The sequence below is a fragment of the Botryllus schlosseri genome, chromosome 3, assembly GCF_051294905.1.
Source record: "Botryllus schlosseri isolate E-star chromosome 3, Bs_hap1, whole genome shotgun sequence".
NCBI classification, from domain to species: Eukaryota; Metazoa; Chordata; class Ascidiacea; order Stolidobranchia; family Styelidae; genus Botryllus; species Botryllus schlosseri.
Window position 1 is genome coordinate 8,583,028 of NC_137238.1, and position 22,170 is coordinate 8,605,197.

Consider the following 22,170-nt stretch of genomic DNA (forward strand, 5'->3'; position numbering starts at 1 on the left):
AGATAAATTCGTCCCGAGTTCGTAACGTTGAAACTTCCAATTTGTGGCTATTTGGCATGCCAACATGTCCCACATGTCACATATTTGCATTTTCTAGTCATGGTTACTGTTATGACGCCATTATGGGCGAAACGAAAACACTCGACTCGGAGTGCATGTAATCACTCTAGAACTTAGGATTGCCCTGTGATTCTACAAAGTTCATTTTATTCTTGACCAGTTGCTGACGATTACCCCTGACGAGTGTCAGCCGAAAATACTCGGGTTCATTTTAATATGAATATACAATTCAAGTTCTGTACCTCAAAGAAGCTCTTCAAATATAGCGATTTATTGTATATTAATATTATACGTATAGCCTGTAGCTAAGGCATGTATCAGTTGTATCACATATGACAGTGAGAGCAATTGATTTATACACTTGGACTCATGATAACAAAAGCATTGTAGCGGGCAGAGATTAATTTATTCAGCACGCGTTTCTTCCAAAAAGCCCGCATTATTATGGCGAATTGGTACTAGTTCGCATACACCGAGGTTGAGAATTGAAACAGGTTATTACCTGACAGAATGGGCGATTCCTTATAGTTATTCAACAGAGAATAGCCAAAATTTAAATGCTCGCAGCATGTTAGTTTCCCTGCATGAATGCAAGTAATAGGTAATAGTGACTGTGAAAAAGCCTTGGGAGTTAAATGTGTACTGCGCAATCGTTGGCTCCGAAGGGTACACTTTTAGCGAAACAACATTTTAATCCAAGTGATGCTTGCAGGAAGGGCGTATAGCAAGGTATGCACGTATGCACGTAGGATATAATTCTGAGTTCGGCTCTGTTTACGAGTACCACCTTTTGAGTGAGAATACCCACTTTTTCGCTAAAAGTATGGCCTGTAATGACATCTCCTATCAATAGCACAGGTGAGATAGCGTATAAGTGTGGTAGTTCTCAGCCGGGGATCCACGAAGCATTTTCAGGGGGTCCGCAAGACCTATTTTAATATTCAATTAGGAAAAGCATTAGACAGTTTCGCTTCATAATTGTTGAAACTTTAAGACTCACATCATTAAAATGGCCGTCTGAGATGAAACATCCGAATGTGCAAACTCATATTAATTGTCAGATTTCCAATAACCTGCCGATGCCAAGATATTGCTGTTTAGAGACGAGTTGTTAGGGTTTGTGGAAAAAATAAACTGTTACCGGTAGCATTTTGGATTTGAAGTTGTCAGACTCAGCAAATTAGCAAACAGTCGTTTGAGATATAAATTCCTGAATTTTTTCCTAATCTGGCCCAATGATGGAATAGAACCCTCGTTCCGAAATCCATTTTCTCTTGTTATAAAACCACTAAATAACTTTAAGGTGACATGCTAGATATAAAGGACTAGGCTTGACGTGATATGTTCATTAAAAACATGCACCAAAAGCAGTCGACGAAAGCGATACGCGTTATTATTACATTCACCACTAATATATTTTTGTGGAAATGGATTTTTGGCACTCGCGTATCCAATATCCAATCGGAGTCACGGATTTTCACGACAATAAATGCAGCTGCAAAATTCGTTTTGAAATAATGATAAAAGTCTACCCAATTTCTACATATAGTAAAATGCTATTTTCAGGAAAAGTCATTTTGTGGCTGTTTGTCACTATCTTACAATCAATGTTTGCACGAGACAGATGACGGTTACACGATAATTGAGCTAACGAAACTTGAGGGGGTCCGTGGCGATCAAAAAGGGGTCCGCGAAGACAAAAAGGTTGAGAACCACTACCGTAGTGGTTCGAGTCCGGCTGAGTTCGACTCCAGAATTCCTGTCTAAGAGTTGCAGGTTTATCTAGGCTCCTTCTCGCCAAGTGATCCGCGTAAGTGGTGTCTTATATAAATCATAGAAGTGGGCCGCGCTACAATTCGGTAAATACGGAATAAAAATAAAGAGCATCGGACAGTGTAAAATGACCAATATTGTCGAAAACCATGAATATCAAACAATAAACAAACAAACACAATATTTACGCTGAAATTTTATCCTACAATGGCATTTACTATCAATAGCACCGGTGGTCTTAACGTCGGTACTTCTACGTTTTTGGAGTATTCAAGGGTGTTTTAGTATAGATAACTAAGGTAAACCGTAGATGCGACACTCGCGAGCATTACGTAACGTCACGCTCCAATTATACTCTACGGCACTGTTGTTGTTTTGCTTGGCGCTTATGCAGCAGGAGGCAGATTTCAGCATTAGGATGGTAATATCTATCCATGGGGTATGTTTAGCGAGTAGCTGCTCCGTATGGTTACTAACCAAGGTTGTTGGATCCATGCTACACAATCTGTGCTAGGAAAACGAGCAATCGAATACAACTTTGAAGCCATTAAATACGGCTGGCCGAAGCGTGTTTCTTGTTTCTCTATAGATAGAAGTTCCGAGGTGTCGAATTGAAAGTAATTATACTACTAATGACGTGTTGGTATAATATCAATCAGAATAAGAAACCGCATTTCAGTTGACGCGGGCTCGGCCTCTTCAAATTCTGTAGATACCGTTATGCCGCTTAGCATGGAATCGCGCCTTGTAGTAATAGGAATTATTGTTACTTGACAGAGAATAAATTCTTTGAATCTACTTGTAACCGGTAACCGCTGTGACTTGGCCAATGAAGGTGGATTTGATTGAAAGTCACTGCTCACTGACCATGTTATCTGCTGTATAATGTCCAATGACAGAGAGGACAATGATGGCAAAGAAGCAAGTGGTTGCTGGATATGAAATTTATACAAGGGTCACTATCATACCACCTACCAGCTATCTTCATTCAAGAAGTCAGTAATGGAATCACGCTATCCGAATACGACAACCGAAATATTGATGGATTTTGGTACGAATTTTAGTCAAAGCTGGTGATCCCACCAAGCATTTCATGCATGGGACTATTTCTATGAAAATTTATCAAGGACCAAGTTTCTTCTCGACAAAATGAAACTAAATGACGATGCTGAGTCCAGTCGAAGAGGATGAAAGTAAAGGTTGTGAAATTTATGTGACACAAGAACTACGTAACATCATTGATGATCCCTCTATTATTGCACAGCTTTGCCAAAGAGACTCTGTGAATGCCTGCATGATGGAGTGACTAGCGTAACTCCACAGTCAGATATCCAAATCACCGCTGGAATTTATCTCAGAAGCACAAAACTCCATAAAATCAGCACAATGTCAATTTCATCGTTTGAGCTGTCAGTGAAATGATTTTTCACATTTGACATAATTTAACTGGATCATTTGTTTCCGTAAGGCGGCTTCTATTTGCCACATTTTTGACACCCAGTATTTTCAAAACATGCAGTTCAACCAGCGGGATTCGCAGACCATCTGCTTTCAGATGTAGGAGCACCTCTACGTACCAGATTGTCACCTACCCTCATTAAGCATTGAATTCTACAAGATAATAGTTACACACAACTATTTTCACTCTCATACTACAAGATCCTGGTCAACGGGCAAATCTATAGTTATCTGCATCTAATAGTAACCTGGCTCGAAATCTATTGTCCACTCAGGGTCTCTCATTTGTAATTCACTGTCACAACATATATCCGTGAACAGTCGTATGATGGGTGTAGAAAATCTTCATCTTGTCGTCATATCATTACTGTTAACCTATTTAACCCTTACATTATTCTAATCATATATGTTTACGACTATTTATACAATCAGATGAGACAGTGTACAACATGTTTGATGTGGGTGTGATCCGACAAGTTGATTGCGAAGGTCTCATCACTCATTCCTATCCTAGTATTGCGCATGTGTAGGCTATATCTTCCATGTCATTATTGATGCTGCCTTATTTGTTATGTATTTCGGTTTGATGGAAATATAGACACTCCCTTACTCCTGTGACTTATGACCATTGATTCGGCTCTCTAATCCTTGTTAGGCTCTCCCAGGTGAGACAAATTTGGTAAAATCGCATTTTAATGCTTCCTTCTTCATGATGATATAGAAAATAAATCATGAAATATGGCACATAAACACAAAAACACATGGACTGTTGGTTATGTAACAGTCAGATATATTTTGGCAGATTCCAACAGGTGGATAGTGACGAAATACTTCTACTTTTTCAAAGTACTCAAGTAAGCTACTTGTAAGACTTACTAGCATGGCTATGATATTTGACTACTTCTAAACTCAGCCTAGAATAACAACTTTTTGCCTTATTGGAAATCGCTACTTTTACTTGCGTTAGAGGTGAAATTATAACATTTCTACTTCAGTATCGGGCTTGTTTGCCTCCAAAATATGAATATTTGGCCAAGCCTCCCTCTTCATAAATGAAATGAAGCAGCCACGTGGTTGGAAATTGCAATGCAGATTTTACAATTTCCAAACCGCGGTGTTCTCCTCCGAGAGGGCCACGTGTGTTGTTGAAAGTGCCCATGCAATGTACTGAGGACTTTTGCTCACAACACACCAAATTTTCCTCCTTAAAGTTTCTTCTTCTTTGACTGGACTCATTAGCTTCATTGTGCCGAGCAAAAAGTTCGATGAATTTGATCCTTGATGTTTCATAGAAATAGTCCCATGCGTGAAATGCTTCTGCATTATCACCTGCTTCGACTGAAATTCACATCGACTTCCATCAATCTTCTGCTTGCCGCATTGGGACAGCCGTATTCCATTACAGACTTATTGAATGAAGATAGATGGTAGGCAGTAGTATTGTGGCTATTCTGAGCAATGCACTAGGTTCCAGGGTCTTATCACCAGTTGCCACTTGCTTCCTTGTCGTCACTCTCCATATCATTGTATGTACATTATTCAGCAGATCTTGAATAAGATCAGCAGTGAGTAGTCTCAATCTAATCTGCCTGTCCAGGCCAAGTCGCAACAGTTCCAATTAGTTTCAAACAAATAATCGTCTGTCAATAAAAATTCCTATTGTTATTAGATACAGCGTGATTCCATGTTAAGCAACATACCGGTATCTACAGAATTTGAAGGGATCGAGACCGCGTCAGCTGAAATGCGGATATATTATTACACGTCCGAGTCATCACTTTCAATGCAACACCTCACACCAAGGAACTTCAATCTTGAGATACTGGAAATCCGCTTCGGGCAGCCGTATTTAATGGCTTCAAAGTTGTATTCGATTGCACGTTTTCCTAGCACAGATTGTGTAGCATGGATCCAATAAGCTCGGTTACTAATCATACGGAGCAGCTACTCGCTAAACATACCCCATGGATAGATATTACCATCCTAATGCTGAAATCTGCCTCCTGCTGCATAAGCGCCAAGCAAAACAACAACAGTGCCGTAGAGTATAATTGGAGCGTGACGTTACGTAATGCTCGCGAGTGTCGCATCTACGGTTTACCTTAGTTATCTATAGTTTTAGGCTACTTCGAGTATGCTAGTTCTACTACGCTATCTCGTCACAATTTGAATACGTATTGAACCGTGTACTTTTAATTGAGTACTTCTACTTTCGCAATATGGGTGATCACTTTGACTACAACTCTCAATAATAAGAGCAAGAGCATATACTTGATCACACTAGCTGTTAGGTGGGGTTACCTTATTTTGACATCCGGTAAAGAGGACACTTTTTACAAATCACAAAACTTGTAAAACCGGACAAGAAAACGGACAATTTGATAATTTTTACTGCATACACTGTCGTGTAGACTAGAAATTATAAGAATATCATTTTTCTAACTCGACTGCCGGAATACCTGCTCTAACGTAAAATTTTTGACCGTCGCTACCGATCAAATCCAGTTTTAGCGTCATTTAAGGCGTCTTTTAGTTGTGACCGTACCATTGCCTGACTGTCAAAGCTATAAAGGAGGAAGAATTGCCAAAAGGCAGGCCATTTGGGCGTCATCGGAGGACATTTTCGATTTCTTGAAAACGGACGACAAATCCTCCTAAAGTAGGACAGATGTTTAGCCTATATTATATCTACAGTTGCAATTATCATGTGTTACGGTATGCTCCCCGGTCACACCTGTCCACAAAAAAAGGGTTTCTACTATCATTCAGACCGCAGACTTGATAACCACTCAATCTCGATGCTTGCGCGTTGCTACGAAGTTTGATGTCATATGATTTTGTGTGCAAAGAAGGCTACACATCACTCACGGTCGAGACTTGAAAACACCGCCGTTATTTTCAATTCGACGATTTAAGACGAGAGTCGTGTTGTCGACGCATCGATCCATGATACACGTCATATGTCGTAGTTTGGACGTAGAGAAAGTAGGACTAAGGGACGATCGTATACGCTTCCATTGGGGCCCTTCTGCAGCTGTAAGGCGTTGATTCATTTGTTTTCCTGTTATCTTCGCTAACGATCTCTGAAATTCACATTAGTCGTTCAGTTTCCTGTTGTGACTGAGGCATAGCGAGAATTACTGCTGCAGCAGTCACTAAATGGTCTCAAATTAATGTTGAAAGTATAGCAAAGATTTTGGCAGCAGCCCGAATGGTCTTAACGTACTTCGCCAATCTTCGTGGTATCGATGATATGCACTTCTTCGCTGTTGCATGTTCCAGACGTGATCACCCACAGAACAACATTCACAACCTCAGTAGCGATTTTAGATCACATCACATTTAGAGCGCAGCGCCCTTTTGAAGTCAGAATTGTGACGCCATGTTTATTACAGGACCATGGCAAAGTTTACCCTCTCGCAAGTTGTTTCAATGATTAAACGACGTATCGGACTCGTGACGTCATATAAAGGATTGGCCTACAAATTCACAAATCAATTGTCTTTGGGGTGCATTGTAGGAAAATAATATATGTATCAGTATCCGTGTCACCTGTCAGGACATGTATACTGGTAGACGTGGTAGGAAAATACAGAATTAAACTAGCCGTAGCTTCGGGAAAGCACCTGATGAAGCATCCTAATGATTTTTAGCAACGCGTTGCGTGACTCTCAAGTTGTTTTGGTGACCTGTCGCGACGGTTTGTGAAAAAACTCTTATTATAAATGGGCCTAAAAACACAATGTTTCTCGCAAATCTTCATTATCTCTCAATTTTGTGACAGCTCTCCACGAGTCGAGATCACTCAATATTTAGGAATGCCTCGCTATAGTATCGTTATATACATTATATCCGATGTTATCAACCCAGTATGTATGAGCCATGACCCTGTTTTCAGTGGACTCCTTTTGTTGACACAGCCTTGGCTGGTGTACTTACACAAAAATGGACTCCAAGGCACACAAAGCCGTTAACCCTTTCATTTGTGTGCCTTGCAGTCGACTTTTATCAAAATACACCAGCCAAGGCCGTGTCAACAAAAGGAGTTCGTGTACCATCTAAAAATAGTACATTGAACGCTCTCGTATTCAACATTTCATGCTGCTGACGTCATATTTTTAGATACGACTGTTGTTGATGTACGATGTTATTTTCAATTCTCTACTAGTTGCTGACGATCACCCCTCACGAGTGTCAGCCGAAAATATTCGGGGTTATTTCAATATGAATATACTATTGAATTCTAGTGGTTTTATATATTACATGACACGATGGGTAGTAACAAAACTATTTGGTTGAAAACATCCAATGCTCACCTTTCTTGTTGGGAAAGAGTGGAATTGCTTAATCTGTATTTGCCGCAGAATATCTGGATCATGGAAGGTGATACTGGGCGTGAAAAAATTGTAGCACCTAAAAATAAAAATGTGAGATCGGGCACCGTTTTATTTCACACGGTGATATACAGCAAAATTGCTAAAATCACTGTTTTGCTTTGCAAAGATGATAATCTGACTTCGTACTAGGTACAAAAAAATCAATTGTCAAATACGTCGTCTTGTTAATGAACTGATCATTCGCTATGTATATCGTCTATCCTAGGCGTTGTTATACAATAAATAGCCTACTAACCCCCAAATTGGTCCATATTTTTGCTTCATTTCGTTGTCGTAAGTGAAGGCTTTCTGAATACAAATAACTTTTAGTGGTGGGAGTACTTTGGTAGTCGATCATTTTTCCCAGACCTTTTAATATCAAGTAGAGTGTTTTTACCTGAACCACTTTTAAGATTTATCAATTGAAATACTTGGCAGGTCTTTCTCATTCTATCCACGAGATTCGAATTGTCTTAAGAGCAATACCCTTACACGAACTAATGCGCCTCATTGAATATTTCTTTGATCACAGTCGGTATTTACAGAAATCTGAGAAATCGCCGTGAAACTCAAAGCGTAGCTAATATATTTGAACAACCTTCTGGCGATACTGAACATAGATTATACCGAATAAGATATTCATATTCCTTATTGATTTCGTTGCAAACTTCTCGATAGACTCCCACCAGAATTGAAGAACAGTAATTAGAGGTTACGGAAATCTAAGTACTCGCTGAAAATGACGGGCACCACGGGATGGCAGTCAGTCACGATAGGACAAGTTAAATAAATTGACATTTAAAGCCTATATCACGCTGCAATATTTATATTTTCGAGATATTTCTAAAAAAGCAATATTTAGTTTTTACCCGTTTCATCGGAACCATGTGGCCGAACTGGCGCAAAGACGGCGGATCATGAGGAATATTCATCTCCCGCAGATACTGCCATTTGCGATGAATGTAATAACTGCGATTTACAAATCATCATTAGCCTTTGCGAAGGGTTGAAGCAGCAGTTCCAATCACGTCCAATGCAATCCATACCATGTACTTCAAGGGTGGGGAATAGGTGTATTTATGAGATATCCATCATAGCGCATAGGGTGCAAATCAGGTCATCGGCACTTTCTGGTACCAGCTTATGTTTTCACATCCATTCTAAGGGGTGAAAATGCGTCAAATACACTAATCTATACGGTGATATATAAGCTGGGTGTAGTGCAGGGGTTGTCAAATCGGAGTACGCGCTCCCACCCAGGACTACGTGAAAGAATTTGGATGTACGCGAGCAACCTTTTTTTCTGGCACTGTGACAATTTTCTTCAGTGATTTAGATATCATAGTAAAAAGGAAGAAAAACGTTTGAGCTGACCAAATGCAGCATTTGAGGTCTAAACCACCATGCTCTTATACATTGCAGTGTACCGATACTCGCGTCAGCTTTATTAACTGCAGTGAATCTCTGTTTTTCTACTGCATGGGTGAGGAGGGTTTTTACTTGAATTAATGTTGAAATCGAATTCGTTCCACCAGTGTTGCTTGTTCAACATGATGACTACTTCATTAACTATATACAGAGGTGGTCAGTAACGAAGTACTTCTACTTTTTCGAAGTACTCAAGTAGTTTTCCTCTAATTCTGGTACTTACTCAAGTAGATCTGATTTTCGCTACTTCTACTTCTACTTCGTAATATTTTGTGATCTACTTACTTACTTTTCGCTATTTTCAGTTTGTGAAGTAGAAGTAGTTCAATCTTCCAATCAGGAAGATAGCCTGAGGAATTTCGGGGCCGTTTCAACGGAGTATCAACATATAATTTTCATAAAAGTTTATAAAGCCCAAAATTTTCGTCGCACTTTGCGTGCAGTGCTGGATACGGAGTAACCAGTATGATTTCACGAAGTATCGGCGAATATAATATAGGTAGAGGGTTGGCGTTGCTCCGTTCACACCACATTGTCGCCATTCGTCCATATTAAATAATTCATCATAGTATATATGGCTTAACATAACGTTTGAAACTGATGTTTCACAATCTAGCATTTACTTGTCATATCGTAATCTAGCATGTCCATTGTCCATTGTCCATGGCGTGTTTAAATCTCGAAAAGTGGACTCTGATATTTTTTTAGTTTCAGAGCTATTTTGCATACCACCTTTGAAACTTTCTGGACTAAAAACATGAAATACATGTTAGAAGTAGTATTTATATTTCACTTTCAATTCCCAGTATCATATACTTTGAGTTATAATTATTATCAGTTCTTTTGTCTGGATAACATACATATTGCAGTATAAAAGCAAGTGTAGTAATGCCTTTAATTTCTGGAAATAAAGCTACACAATATGGCATTTTTACGGTCCCCAATATTTTTTATTTACGTTTACTAATCGCGCAAAGTGTTTACACCGTATTCCATACAACTTCTCCGTATTGTTCTTCGACTAAACTACAGGCCTTGTAATATGGGGAATCGTGTCATACCATGCTATTTTCTAAAACGTGCTGTTCGAGAAAACAGTGGATTAGCATCACATTTTCATATCAATACTATCATTTTCATCCCATGATGTGGACGAATACTTATGCTATCGAAAATTGGATACCTGTTGGTATGCATCAATATGGATCAAGCTCGTCACCTATCACATAGCTCAATTTGCACCTTTTTACAATCCATGTGAACGAATTAGGATCGTTTTCATAACTACTTACTTACTTGAGTACTTTTAAAGTCAGTAAATTCTACTTCTACTTCAAGTAGTTTTAGGTTGCTCATGGAAGAAGTACTTCTACTTGTACTTGAGTAGATTTTTTTCGTCGCTACTTCTACTTCTACTTGAGTAGATTTCTTGACTACTTTGACCACCTCTGACTATATATCAATCACCGGTGCTATAGTTGGGTGCAATGACAAGCGGCCTATAAGCTTTTTGGATTTCCGATGATCATTCTTACGCGGATTTTCTGACAACTGATTCTGTATTGCGTATTGCTTTCCAATTACAAGAATAGGTTTACCCGTGGAGAATCCAAAGCTTATCCATCGCATCATATATGTGCAATGAAACTGTAAATTGAGAGTTTGATGTGTTTTTTTGTGTCTTCAACTGTGTACAATATTTGCTACATAATTTCAAGGGGTACGCCATACATGCAGATTATATATAGAAAGACTACGTAGTTCCAAAAAGTTTGAGAACCCCTGGTGCGGTGGCTTCAGCCTCCGCGTGCCGCATTTTAGCGCATTCTTGGATGGTACACGGAAAAGCTCATTTTCCACCCCAGAGGAAATGGTGTATTTGACTCATTTAAATATACTGGAATGGGTGCGAAAAGAGAATTTTCAACCATAAAGAGCTGATCACCTGTCCTAATCTGAACCCTACGTCATTGTGAAAATCGGCGGAACCACCACTTTCAATTGCAGTGCACGTAGCTCTCGAAGATATTCCAGACAGATCCTTAGGCCTATTTAGTAGAGAGTGCGGTTCTTTCGCCTGGTCGCGAAGCAATTCTTAGCGAAGGTCATAAAAGTAGACACGGGCGATATCCACACCAGTTCATAGCGTTCAGCGCAAAATATACCAGGTGATAACCATTTGCATGAGCAAATGGAATCATAATTTGGCAAATTCCCTCAGCCTTCATCTACAGTACACACATGGCAATGATGCACAGTAGGGTTGTTCAAAAATAACTTTTCTGTCCGGATTCGAGCAATTCACTGATTAAATTGTCAGGTTACCCTGAAAAAAGCTGCACAACAAATTTGGTTCCATTCCAACATGTATAAGATACCGCAGAGCCAGTTAAAATTTTCAATTTTAAGAAAAATTGAAAAAAAAAATCAAATTTTACTGTTAACCCCATGAAATTATTGAGTTGTCTTCAAAAACGATGGAAAACAAATTCGACTCAATTGAGCTAGTAGAAGTAGAAGAAGAGTTATTTGAGTTTTTCGTGAATAATTCTCGGATTATCTTGGATTGGTTGATAATCCGATAATTATCAACGAAAAACTCAAATTACTCCGCTTCTACTGTTGGTGGGAATTGGGTCAAATTTATTTTACAGCGTTTTTTTAGGGTACCCTGACAATTTAATCACTGAATGGTTGGAATCCGAAGAAAAAACAGATATTTTTTAACAACCTTAAAGCACAGATAAATAGCAGTACCGTCGGCATTCCAAAAGTATACCGCACGCTCCTCACAACGTGTGATTCGCCCAATTTGTGGCTTAATAATACTCAACATGAATTTGAATCAATCAGGGGTACTCGAATTCACCACTTCCACATGGATATATTTAGTATGAAGTATAATTTCTGGTTGACTGCATTGATTGTGCATGAAATCTGCCAAAATATATGAGATAACACCAAAACAGCGCCGTTGGAACTTACCTCGTAAGCGCAACTAGGCTGGCGAGAAGCGCGAGAGTTTCCCAGGAAAACAAGCACCACATACTATGTAACTGTGAATTTATTTCAAGTTTGGATACCTGGAAATTATTCAAGCCGGTTACAGTGGCGTAATACGAGTTCTGCGTACGGTGCGTATACGCTAAGCAAGATTCAATTTACCCGTATACATATTTAAACAGCTTCTCTGTCTAAACACTCTTATTTACAGTTTCTAATTTCGGTGTACGAAAATACTAATTTCAGTAGACAATATTCACTGAATGGGCTTGCTTGTTTCTGATCGCCGTGTTGCGTAGAAGGATGCGCGCTGCGAGCCGTGATTATTGTGTGAAGTTAGATTGGATGTGGTGGACATGAATCAAGATTCAAGAATACCACATAAGCACTAATGGCGACTGCATTAGTACCGTTTGGAATTGATTTAGCATTTTGCAAATTACGTACAACCATTGCTTGGGTTTTCGTTTTATGGTGTTCGACATCCGCATGTTAATTGACGTCAGACATATAGAATTGCTGCTGAAGCTGAACCCATCGATAAGTGGATATTATGGGTGGCGATGGAGCCAAGGTAAATTGGTAACACTTTAGCGCTGTTTCATTAGCGACATATCTCGGTTCATATGGATTAAAAATTTAGCCGTTTTATGGACGGATGACCGGAGTGCATGAGATACATTGAGCAATTGAAATCTATCCACTAAAGCCATTCCCAAAGATGCGATTAAAATATATCGCGGGCAAAGCCTTATTTAGATCCGCCATTTATTCTGACATAGACGGTGCAATACTATCGGTTGGAAACGAAATACTTGAGTCAGCCAATCTGCAGAGCACAGCTTTGACAGGTCTACATTTGTTGTCTCCTTAGTCTATAGTTTCATCGCCGTCAACGCGCCTCATCTGAATGATATTCCTGCCCTGCGCATCGAATATATATCACTAGGAAAACGATATTAGCGTTTTTCTACGAACATATCCTAGTATGCGCTATGTGTTAAAGGTTGCATCAGCCGCACGGTTTGTTTGATGAGTTATTTTCTGCGATACAATCTGCAATCATGTGTACATTGCAGCGTTTTGTTGCTCAGCATTTTGATATTACAATTTCATTCATAACGCCGGTGCGAAACATGAATGAGATGACGCGAACAAATATTTCTTAGCGGCGGCGCATGATGAATGTATATCAAAACGTATATAGACCACGATAGTCATTTAGAAAGCCGCATTTTAAACTCAACCTAACACTCGTATTCTACTCCTTATCCATAAAGCCAAGTCGGTAGCCGATAGGTCATTAATTCATTGGCAACTTCCTTGGCAATTTCGAGTGGTGCTGGATGCCTTGACATTATTATGTAGATTTTCGGAATCGGTCAGTTTTATCTCGTCTCTTTCAAATCTCTCTTTTCGTGCTATTCGTGAACAGTATTGCGTAGATTTTGGTACATAGGTAGGGTTGCATTTAAAACAGATAGTTGTTTAAACAGTGTTTTAAACAAAGGCTTTTAAAAAAATTGTGTTTTTTTCAAGTTGTATGATTATGCCATAATTGTGTAAATACTTTCTAAAGAAACATGTCGTATGAGCCTACGGATGATTTCCACCCGATATAGCCGACGTATACGATATGAGATGGTTGGACTGTCGGTTCAACAGCTATAGTACGTAGATATTTCGTCAGAGGAGCTATAGTTACCCGATATTTCCAATTGTCAATGTCAATCCACTATGACGGTCACAATTAAATATTCGTGGCGTCATGGCTTTTAAAAAAAACGTTTTAAACAAGGCTCTTTTTTTAAACATGCTTGTTTCAAATTTATTTTGTTTTAAATGCAACCCTATATATAGGTGATCAAAATTTGTCATTAATGAACATTATGAGACAAATACCAATATAATTCACTATTATAATGTATCCTAAATCAGGATTTTATCATTTTGCGAAAATGGCCACCGACGCAAGGTGAACGAACTTGCGTCCAACTTGAACTCCTGCGCGAGCACAACATAGGCTACTACACTGAGGACTTAATTAAATTTGGAAGGAAGACCCTTACCGCCGCTATATGCACTTCTCTCTCTATATAATATAGTTCCGAACGAACAGTGTGTTTGATTTACACCGTGGTGTATGTCTGAGGTAGGTTCTAGCTTCGTGTAACAGGGGTGTATATTCACACCCATACATAACGGATGTTACACATGTGTGAATATGAATACACACCTTTTCGCTAAGAGTGTAGGACTTATAACAGGCGATAAGCATAATAAAAACCATGCTGATACCACAACTACAACGTTACTGAGTGTGCGATGTCACAGGGAATCAAATCATGTTGTTTATAATGCATTATACAGCTAAACGTTCTATTTGTTGATAAACCTGTTGATGTTGAGGGATTCTATCACCTTACAAAGGAAATGCTACGACGCCACTTCGGACGTTGTAAACACCATACAGTTTATGGCGTTACTAAGCGACTGTGCTATTACAATGGAACATATTCGCCTTTCCGAACCTTAAACAACGAAAACTTGCAAGCTTTTCCATTATTTGGATAAATGAAACATCAAATTTTAAATTGATTTTTATAAACTTGTGAGATTTAACGGGACCCCGCCGACGGGACACGTCTAATATCAAGAGGCAGCTTTAGGTGAAGTTTCCTATATTTCCTTCGAGTTTCATACATTTTCTCGGAACTACACATTGGTTAATCTGGATTCGGTCTGCAAGCTCAAAGAATTTTGAGAACCACAGATTTGGGGTCCTTCTTTACCCTGTATTCTAGTAAGATTAGTTGTCGTAGATGCATTACGCAGTGTCAAAAATGAAAATCTTGGTCGATCTCAGAAGTAACCGACACCAATCCGGCTTTGCAGAATACTTGCAGTAATTGCTCATGCAATAGGAAATGACTCGCCATGGTCATTGCTCACGCACGAACGCTTTCTCGCGTCATTTCGTACAAAATACACTCACTGGAGAAATATAGCTCAACTTATTGCTGCCGTGTTTCCGATATTTGGTATGGCGCTACATTTTGCTATTCGGATTGTCATGAACAAGCTTTCTCAGCCAATGATCAGATCCGTTACAAACACGATCAAATAAAAGTCTGCGGATTCCGAATGACTGCTGTCTCAGTGCAAGGTCTAAAGTGTACGGTATGATTTAAAACTATGACTGTTCACTGTTCAGTGTCCGTGATGAACTTTGCCAACGTTCGCCTGATACTGCAATTTACAAAAGCCTTTCTCAATGACCTATTTGCCCTTTCAGTGATGTGGGCCTACTCTACTGTGATTGTGCAGTGTGCACGCCGACAGATAAGCTTGGCGAGAAATAAAATGACCTTGCATTGACTAGTGATAAAATGTTATTGAAACTGTCTGATAAAGTATTATTTTATTACCAATATATTGCTCAGGGATCGACACCGATATTTGCCCTTGATTTATCGTATATGGAAGTCTAAGGGCGAAAAAATCACGGGTCGGAAGGGAAGATGTATTCCACGGTCGAAGACTACCCTGCTTCTAAACAATGTTCAAGTAATTTCTTACGGAGCGACATAAATTTGGATCAGGGGTGTCAAATATACGACCCGTGGGCCGCATCTGGATCTGCATCTGGGTCGCATCTGGATCTGCAGACGATTTCCTCCGGCCCGCGAGGGAATTCTGAGTAATTAAAAAAATTGTATTATCTAGCAAATTTCAACGTCGGCGTTTGCAATCGCTTGAATTCCTCAAAACGAATTCGCAGGCAAGGTCAACGACGCACCACGACTAAATCAATGGCAGCATAGAAAAAGTCTCAACTTATATCGTCGTTGGAGTCACTGGTTTAGTGGTTTATAACAGTATTCAATCGGCCAATCGTGTATTTCTGCCAATTCTATTGTTTGTCAATGTTGTTGCACAAACAGAGTCCACTTAAGTCGTGTCATAACTATATTATGCACAGCGTGGATATTAAGCATTCCAGTGAAAAACAAGGGTATACATTTGTAGGTACCATATTGGAATCATTTGAATGGTGCGGCCCACGAGGTATTGAAGCTTCTGAATCCGGCCCGCGATCAAATTTGAGTTAGACACCCCTGATTTAGATGGTCAGGGCGATACTTTGACGTTTTAACGGATATCTATTCGTCAGAATGCGTCGCTACTGACACCGATATACCGTATTGGTCATTCGCGAGAGTCTACGTTTCATTCATCAATTGCGAACATTATTTTTATTCATTGTAAATGCTGGACGGGGATATAAAATTTTATACTTTCTCCTCTCTTACTTATATTGACGTCATAGGCACAGTTCCGAAGTGTTGTCTCGCAGGGACTCTTTATGACTTTTGTAATACACTTCGATTGATCAAACATGTACTTGTACAATATTTGATCGCATCCATCGCATTTGGTCGCATCCAGCAACACATACGCGGTGATCAATCATTAACGTACTGTGTACTGTGTAGTGATGTAACAAAATAAAAGCATGATGCAATCTCTATGATCTAATAAGTCGTGTGTGTGTGTTCAAACAGTTATATGCACGGGACTTGAAGTCCCGTGCATATAAGACAATTTGCACGTAAACAAAACGGCAATCAACTTGATTGAACACTAAACAGTGCTTAACCTAACCGTAGTTCAACTGTAGTGTGATTGGTTTACACAGCAATGATTCTTAAATGGCGTTCGAAGGTATCAAATTAATGCCCCTATTAGACAAAAGGCCCAGATGTAATAATGGCTGTTTGAAGAGAGCATTCAGTCCGCTGTAAAATAATGATAGATGTCGAAACACTGTTGTTGTTGATTATTATTTGATTGGCGATTATAACGCAAGCGGTTTTGTTCGTCACCCGAAACACTGTGATTACTAATAAAATAACTATTTTCAGCTGCAATAATCAAAACAACCCGGAGTGGAGAACGGCTGCTTGACGATTTGTATCTCTACGTTGTTTTCACATTGCGTTACACAACACGTAAAGTTGAAGGATTCTGCGAGTGCCTTCGTAGGACTGTGCTGTGTGCATTGTGCAATCATATGTGTCTGTGCATGAGAAAGCATTCAAAAATATCCTAGCTGTGTTCTTAGCAGAAAGCCAGCTAGGCTGAAATATTATCCTCAACTGCCGAAGACCAGGACTGATTGGTCTGGGATTTCCTGCGGAAGTTGTTGGAAATCATGTAAGGATGCGTGATACATGTTTCCCCTGTTCTGTTCAACACATTGATGAAAGCATTTGTTTTCACGAATGGCCTTCATAAAAGCGATTGCCAGAAATTCACCTTGGCTCAGTTCGGACTGTTGCATGTGCAGTGGTGGCTTTTGGGGTAGGCGAGGTAGGCGGTCGCCTAGGGCCCCCCCTGGTTGATTTACGCGCTTTCGAGGGCCCCCCCTCCTCGGTTTACGCGCTTTTTCCAACTATTTCTCCGGTTTACGCGCTTTTTTTCAAGTATTACCATTTTCTGAATAACCGCGGAATCCTTGTATCCATAAAGAATATGGTATTGTACAGTAAAGACAGGTCAATCATCAAATCTCATTTTTTAGTAATCATTTTACGAATAACCACAAAAATCCATGCGCCAATTTAGAATATGGTACCGTAAGCAGTAGTCGATCATTAAATTTCTGAGCTAGTTGCAAGAGCTCACTTTGATTTGATGATCTCTATCTATTTTGCCATTAGCTAAAGGGCCCCCCCTCCTACATTTACGCAAATGTTATCATTTTGCAAATAACTGTGAAAATACGTGTACCCATGTAGAATGTAATACCGCACACAGAAGTCAATCATTAAATTACTGCACCTGCTAAAAGCTTACTTTGATTTTATGAGGGGGGGCCCCTTCTTCATTTACGCGATTTTTGGTTATCATTCTACGAATAACCGTAAAAATGCATGTACCCATGTAGCATATGGTACCGTAAACAGTAGTCGATCATTGAATTTCTGCATCCGATTAAAGAGCTTACTTCGATTTTATGACCCCCCCCCTACATTTATGCGAATTTTAGTTATCATTTTGCGAATAACCGTGAAAATGTATGTACCGATGTAGAATATGGTACCGTAAACCGTCGATTATTAAATTTCTGCATCTGCTAAAAGAGCTTACTTTGATTTTATGAGCCCCCCCCCCTTACATTTATGCGAATTTTAGTTGTCATTTTACGAGTAACCGTGAAAATATATGTACCCATGTAGAATATGGTACCGTAAACAGTAGTCGATCATTAAATTTCTGCACCTGCTAATAGAGCTTACTTTGATTTTATGAGCCCCCCTCCATTTATGCCAATTTTAGTTTATCATTTTGCGAATAACCGTGAAAATACATGTTGGCCTACCCATGTAGAATATTGTCTTGTAAACGGTGTTCGATAATTGAATTTCTGTGCTTGTTAAAAGAGCCTACTTCGATTTTATGTTAATGAGGTCGTGTTGTAACATGGAATGAATTATTTGTGAGTATATATTTCCTAGTGGCAGCAGTGTATATTTCAGTGCATCAAAATTTTCCAGTATAAGTTTGTGAGATTCTACTGGCTAGCTCTTGATGCCAGCTTTCATATGATACCGTATGTTAATTGATAATGAACCGTGTCCACACTGAGCCTGAATATCCAAAATATCAAAGGAAATAGTCATTTGAAAGCCAATGAAAGCATAGGCTATTATAGCCTATTGAGCCATTCTCTTGACTCAACATATAAGTTGTGAATTGGGCCTTTTCTGAATGGAAATCCATTCTCAGGGTTGTCATGATGGTAAATTTGTTCATTTCTTGTCTGCGGATTAGCAGCGTATTTTCAAAGCTTTACCATGCTCAATGTGCACCCGGTACAGTCAGTCAGAAAGTGTTTATGGTGTTGTCAGAAAGTGTTTTTTTTATCACAGGTGGATGTCTTTTAATTGGTGGTGTACTATAGATAGATATGCAATACATCTTGCATGCAGGAAAGTTTCTAGCGGCCTGATGCCTGATATTTTATGCCTCAAAAATCTATGTCGATACTTGAAAGGTTTGAATGGCTATCAGTCAGAAAGGTGTACGAAAGGCTACATATATTCAATTTGTTGTGAGGTTGATAATTTAATGTGATGTCACAGAAAAAGACCAAAATGTGACCAAACAATTAGCAATGGAATCAATTTCTGCAGGGCAGAGGAAAGAATTAAATGATCACAAGGCAAGTTTTTGCAACTTTTTTTCAGCTTCTGGCAGCTTCCTAAATACTCGGAAGTTATGTAGTATGGTGTTTTAAGCTGTTTCGAGGAATCTTATATCGCGACTTTTCTTCATTTTTTCAAGCAACTTTTTGCAGCTTTTCGATTTTTCATGCAACTCACTTTTTCCTGGAAATATTTGGTACTTTATGTAAATAGATCGCTTGATTATCATCCCTGTCGTTTAAATTTGAGGTCATTTCTCAGTTGACATACATTCAGGCTAGACAGCCGTAAATTATATTAGCCTACTACTGGTTCAATTTTTTCAGGCTATTGATTTTGTTGAAGGCGCCAACACTGAGTTTTACGACAGTGCCTTGGATACGCATCGATTCGAGTATCTCATACCTTAATAATGTCAAGAAACTTATCCATAAATGTACTTTTTTAGTGTAAGTTTAGTGAATATTAAATGCAACTTTTTACTTCAACTTTTATGAAAAATATGTGCAACTTCCACGGATTTGACTGCAACCAAAATTTGCCCTAAGATCAGTTGTTGCATAAGACAATTTTGACCATTACACTCTTGAAATGGGCTACCAGTTACAATAAATGTGACTCGGTAAACAGCATATTTAGTAAGGCGCACTCGTCAGTTGACAACCGTACCTTTCATTAGCTACGATGAGTTTGGTATCACTCAGTTATATGTTATGTTGTAATTGGTAGCATCAGTATCTCCTAATTACTGCAGTCAAGTATCTGTTACAATGCCGCGAGTACATGCTAAATGTAAGTCAGGATCTCAGAAAAGGAAGTGGTTCAGATTTGGAAAGAAAGTGACAATGCAAATTTTGAACTGCGACACAAATATTTAACCATCTTTTTCAGCTCAGGAATGTTCTGCACAAATTGAGGATGATGCTGTTTTTCCACCAACTATATTGCCTTGTAGACTTGAATGATGTAACAGTGCTTTCAAATACGTATATTGTATTTGATTGTAGTGGTCTTTTGTCTATGCTAGTTGTGGCGTTTTAGGTTTAATCCAACCAGGCAAGTTCTTACAGACAAAAATTTTTTTTCTATAACTTACAATTTTTTCATTAGTGCATGTTGTTTCGTGTGTAACTGTTCATTTACAAATTGCGCTGCTACTATAGTACCGTGTGTCCGTATACTTCAAGGTTTGTTGTTGTTGTCATTGTTACAATGCGAATATCATGGTTTGTGATTTTGATTGTTGCGTCATACTTTGCCGTTTTGATTTTGCTTTTAAATCTATTTAAATCCCCAAGGTGTGCAGTTAACTCTTGAAGAGAGGCACCCAAAAATTATCCGAGTTCAATAAATATTATATTACAATGGATGTTGTATTGAAAGCTATATTCTTACAGATCATGGAACTAGCTCTTCACAGGTGATACCAGTACTGATGTGTTCATGTGGTATTACTGGTGTTGTACCACATTGCCGCACATTTTGCTTTTATGCCTTATCATGCAACAAAATCTTCTTTGTAGCAAAAAGATAGGCCCAATCCAGCACCTGGCTGAAACCTTGACGTGGTGTGCTGGCTTATTACTAATGTCAGCCGACAGCTTTCTGGATTTATGTGGTATATTTGGCGTGCAGTTGCCTTGTTATACTATTATGTCATGCTACATCCCATAATTCTTCTACATAGGTGGGTCTGGGCACGCGCTGTAGTTCACTTGAGTCGCTTGTTTTCGAATATGCCAAGTCGTTTATTGTACTGTGGCATGACATTATAATTCTTTTATATGCTGAAAGTTTCAACATGATGTACAGACAAAGCACTACCGGAACAGTGTATATGTGGTGTAGAACAATAAAAGTATCGTTAAGCGCTAGTTAGGGGGGTCTGGGGGGCGTAGCCCCCCAGAAGTTGCGATAATATAGATAAGGAGGGCCCCCCCGGAAGTTTCGCCTAGGGCCCCCCAATCGTAAGGCCACCACTGTGCATGTGTAAGGCAGAAACCCAGGGTTGTAATGACTCGAGTCATGACTCGACTCAAGTCCGACTCGAGTCACGATTTTCGGATGACTCGACTCGACTCGAGTCATTTTCTCAAAATACGGAAATGACTCGACTCGACTCGAGTCAATCTGTGTATTGACTCGACTTGGACTCGAGTCATTGCGCATGACTCGAAGCAAGTCATTGACTCGAGATTCAGACGGCCAAGACCGACATTTCATTGTAATTTCGACGCCAACACACTATTGGGATTTCGTTTGTTGGTACTGGTGCTTGTAAATGCGACCAGAAACTGCTAAATGTGAGGAAAATTGATATATTATAAATGTGAACCATTCAATATCACCAAACAGAGTTATAAAAAGTGGGTTTAGGAAGACTTTAACTGGAAACTGAGCAGTCAACACAATGACTTGGACTTGGACCCGAGTCATAATACCATGACTCGGACTCGATCCTCTGTTTGCTGACTTGGACTCGGACTTGACTCGGTGGGAATGGAAAATGACTCGACTTGACTCGAGTCAAAAATATAAAAGTGAGATTGACTTGTGACTCGGAGCCTTGTGACTTGGTTACAACCCTGCAGAAACCTAACAATACCATCAACCTATAATTACCACGCTTGGAGAGAATATTCAACCACAAATTAGGCCTACTTATCGATGCTGACATACTATAGAATCTAGTTCGTCTGCGAATTATGGCCTCATAGGACCACTTTTATGAAAAGTTTCGCCATGCTTGTGGCTTACATATCGGTATGTGGTATAATTAACACCTACACTGGTTTATATCTTCAAATTAATACAGGAATTATGTTTTGTTGGAAAGGTGATCAAAGCGTTCCATGATGATT

At 39.3% G+C, this 22,170-nt stretch overlaps 1 protein-coding gene and 2 long non-coding RNA genes across 4 annotated transcripts in view; 1 reads left to right on the top strand and 2 right to left on the bottom strand.

Annotated features, from left to right (window-relative positions):
• The window catches only part of LOC145434886 (uncharacterized), a 271,087-nt gene extending 267,187 nt beyond the window's left edge, over positions 1-3,900 (top strand). For both annotated transcript variants that reach the window (XR_013913614.1, XR_013913613.1), the window contains one exon: positions 2,109-3,900. This is a non-coding gene — a long non-coding RNA (uncharacterized LOC145434886). The remainder of the gene's footprint in view (positions 1-2,108) is intronic.
• The window catches only part of LOC145434840 (cytochrome P450 3A14-like), a 30,163-nt gene extending 16,895 nt beyond the window's left edge, over positions 1-13,268 (bottom strand). Inside the window, exons 1-5 of the mRNA XM_080312073.1 lie at positions 12,081-13,268; positions 8,537-8,636; positions 7,924-7,976; positions 7,608-7,704; positions 6,160-6,374 (exon numbers count right to left, since the gene is read on the bottom strand). Coding sequence (XP_080168199.1) covers positions 6,160-6,374; positions 7,608-7,704; positions 7,924-7,976; positions 8,537-8,636; positions 12,081-12,142 — 527 coding nt within the window. The 5' untranslated portion in view covers positions 12,143-13,268. The remainder of the gene's footprint in view (positions 1-6,159; positions 6,375-7,607; positions 7,705-7,923; positions 7,977-8,536; positions 8,637-12,080) is intronic.
• On the bottom strand, positions 3,967-5,410 carry LOC145434890 (uncharacterized). Its single transcript, XR_013913619.1, has 2 exons — positions 4,992-5,410; positions 3,967-4,931 (listed from the first exon to the last, which is right to left on the bottom strand). It is a non-coding gene; the product is annotated as an uncharacterized LOC145434890 (long non-coding RNA).
• Positions 13,269-22,170: the final 8,902 nt, after the last annotated feature.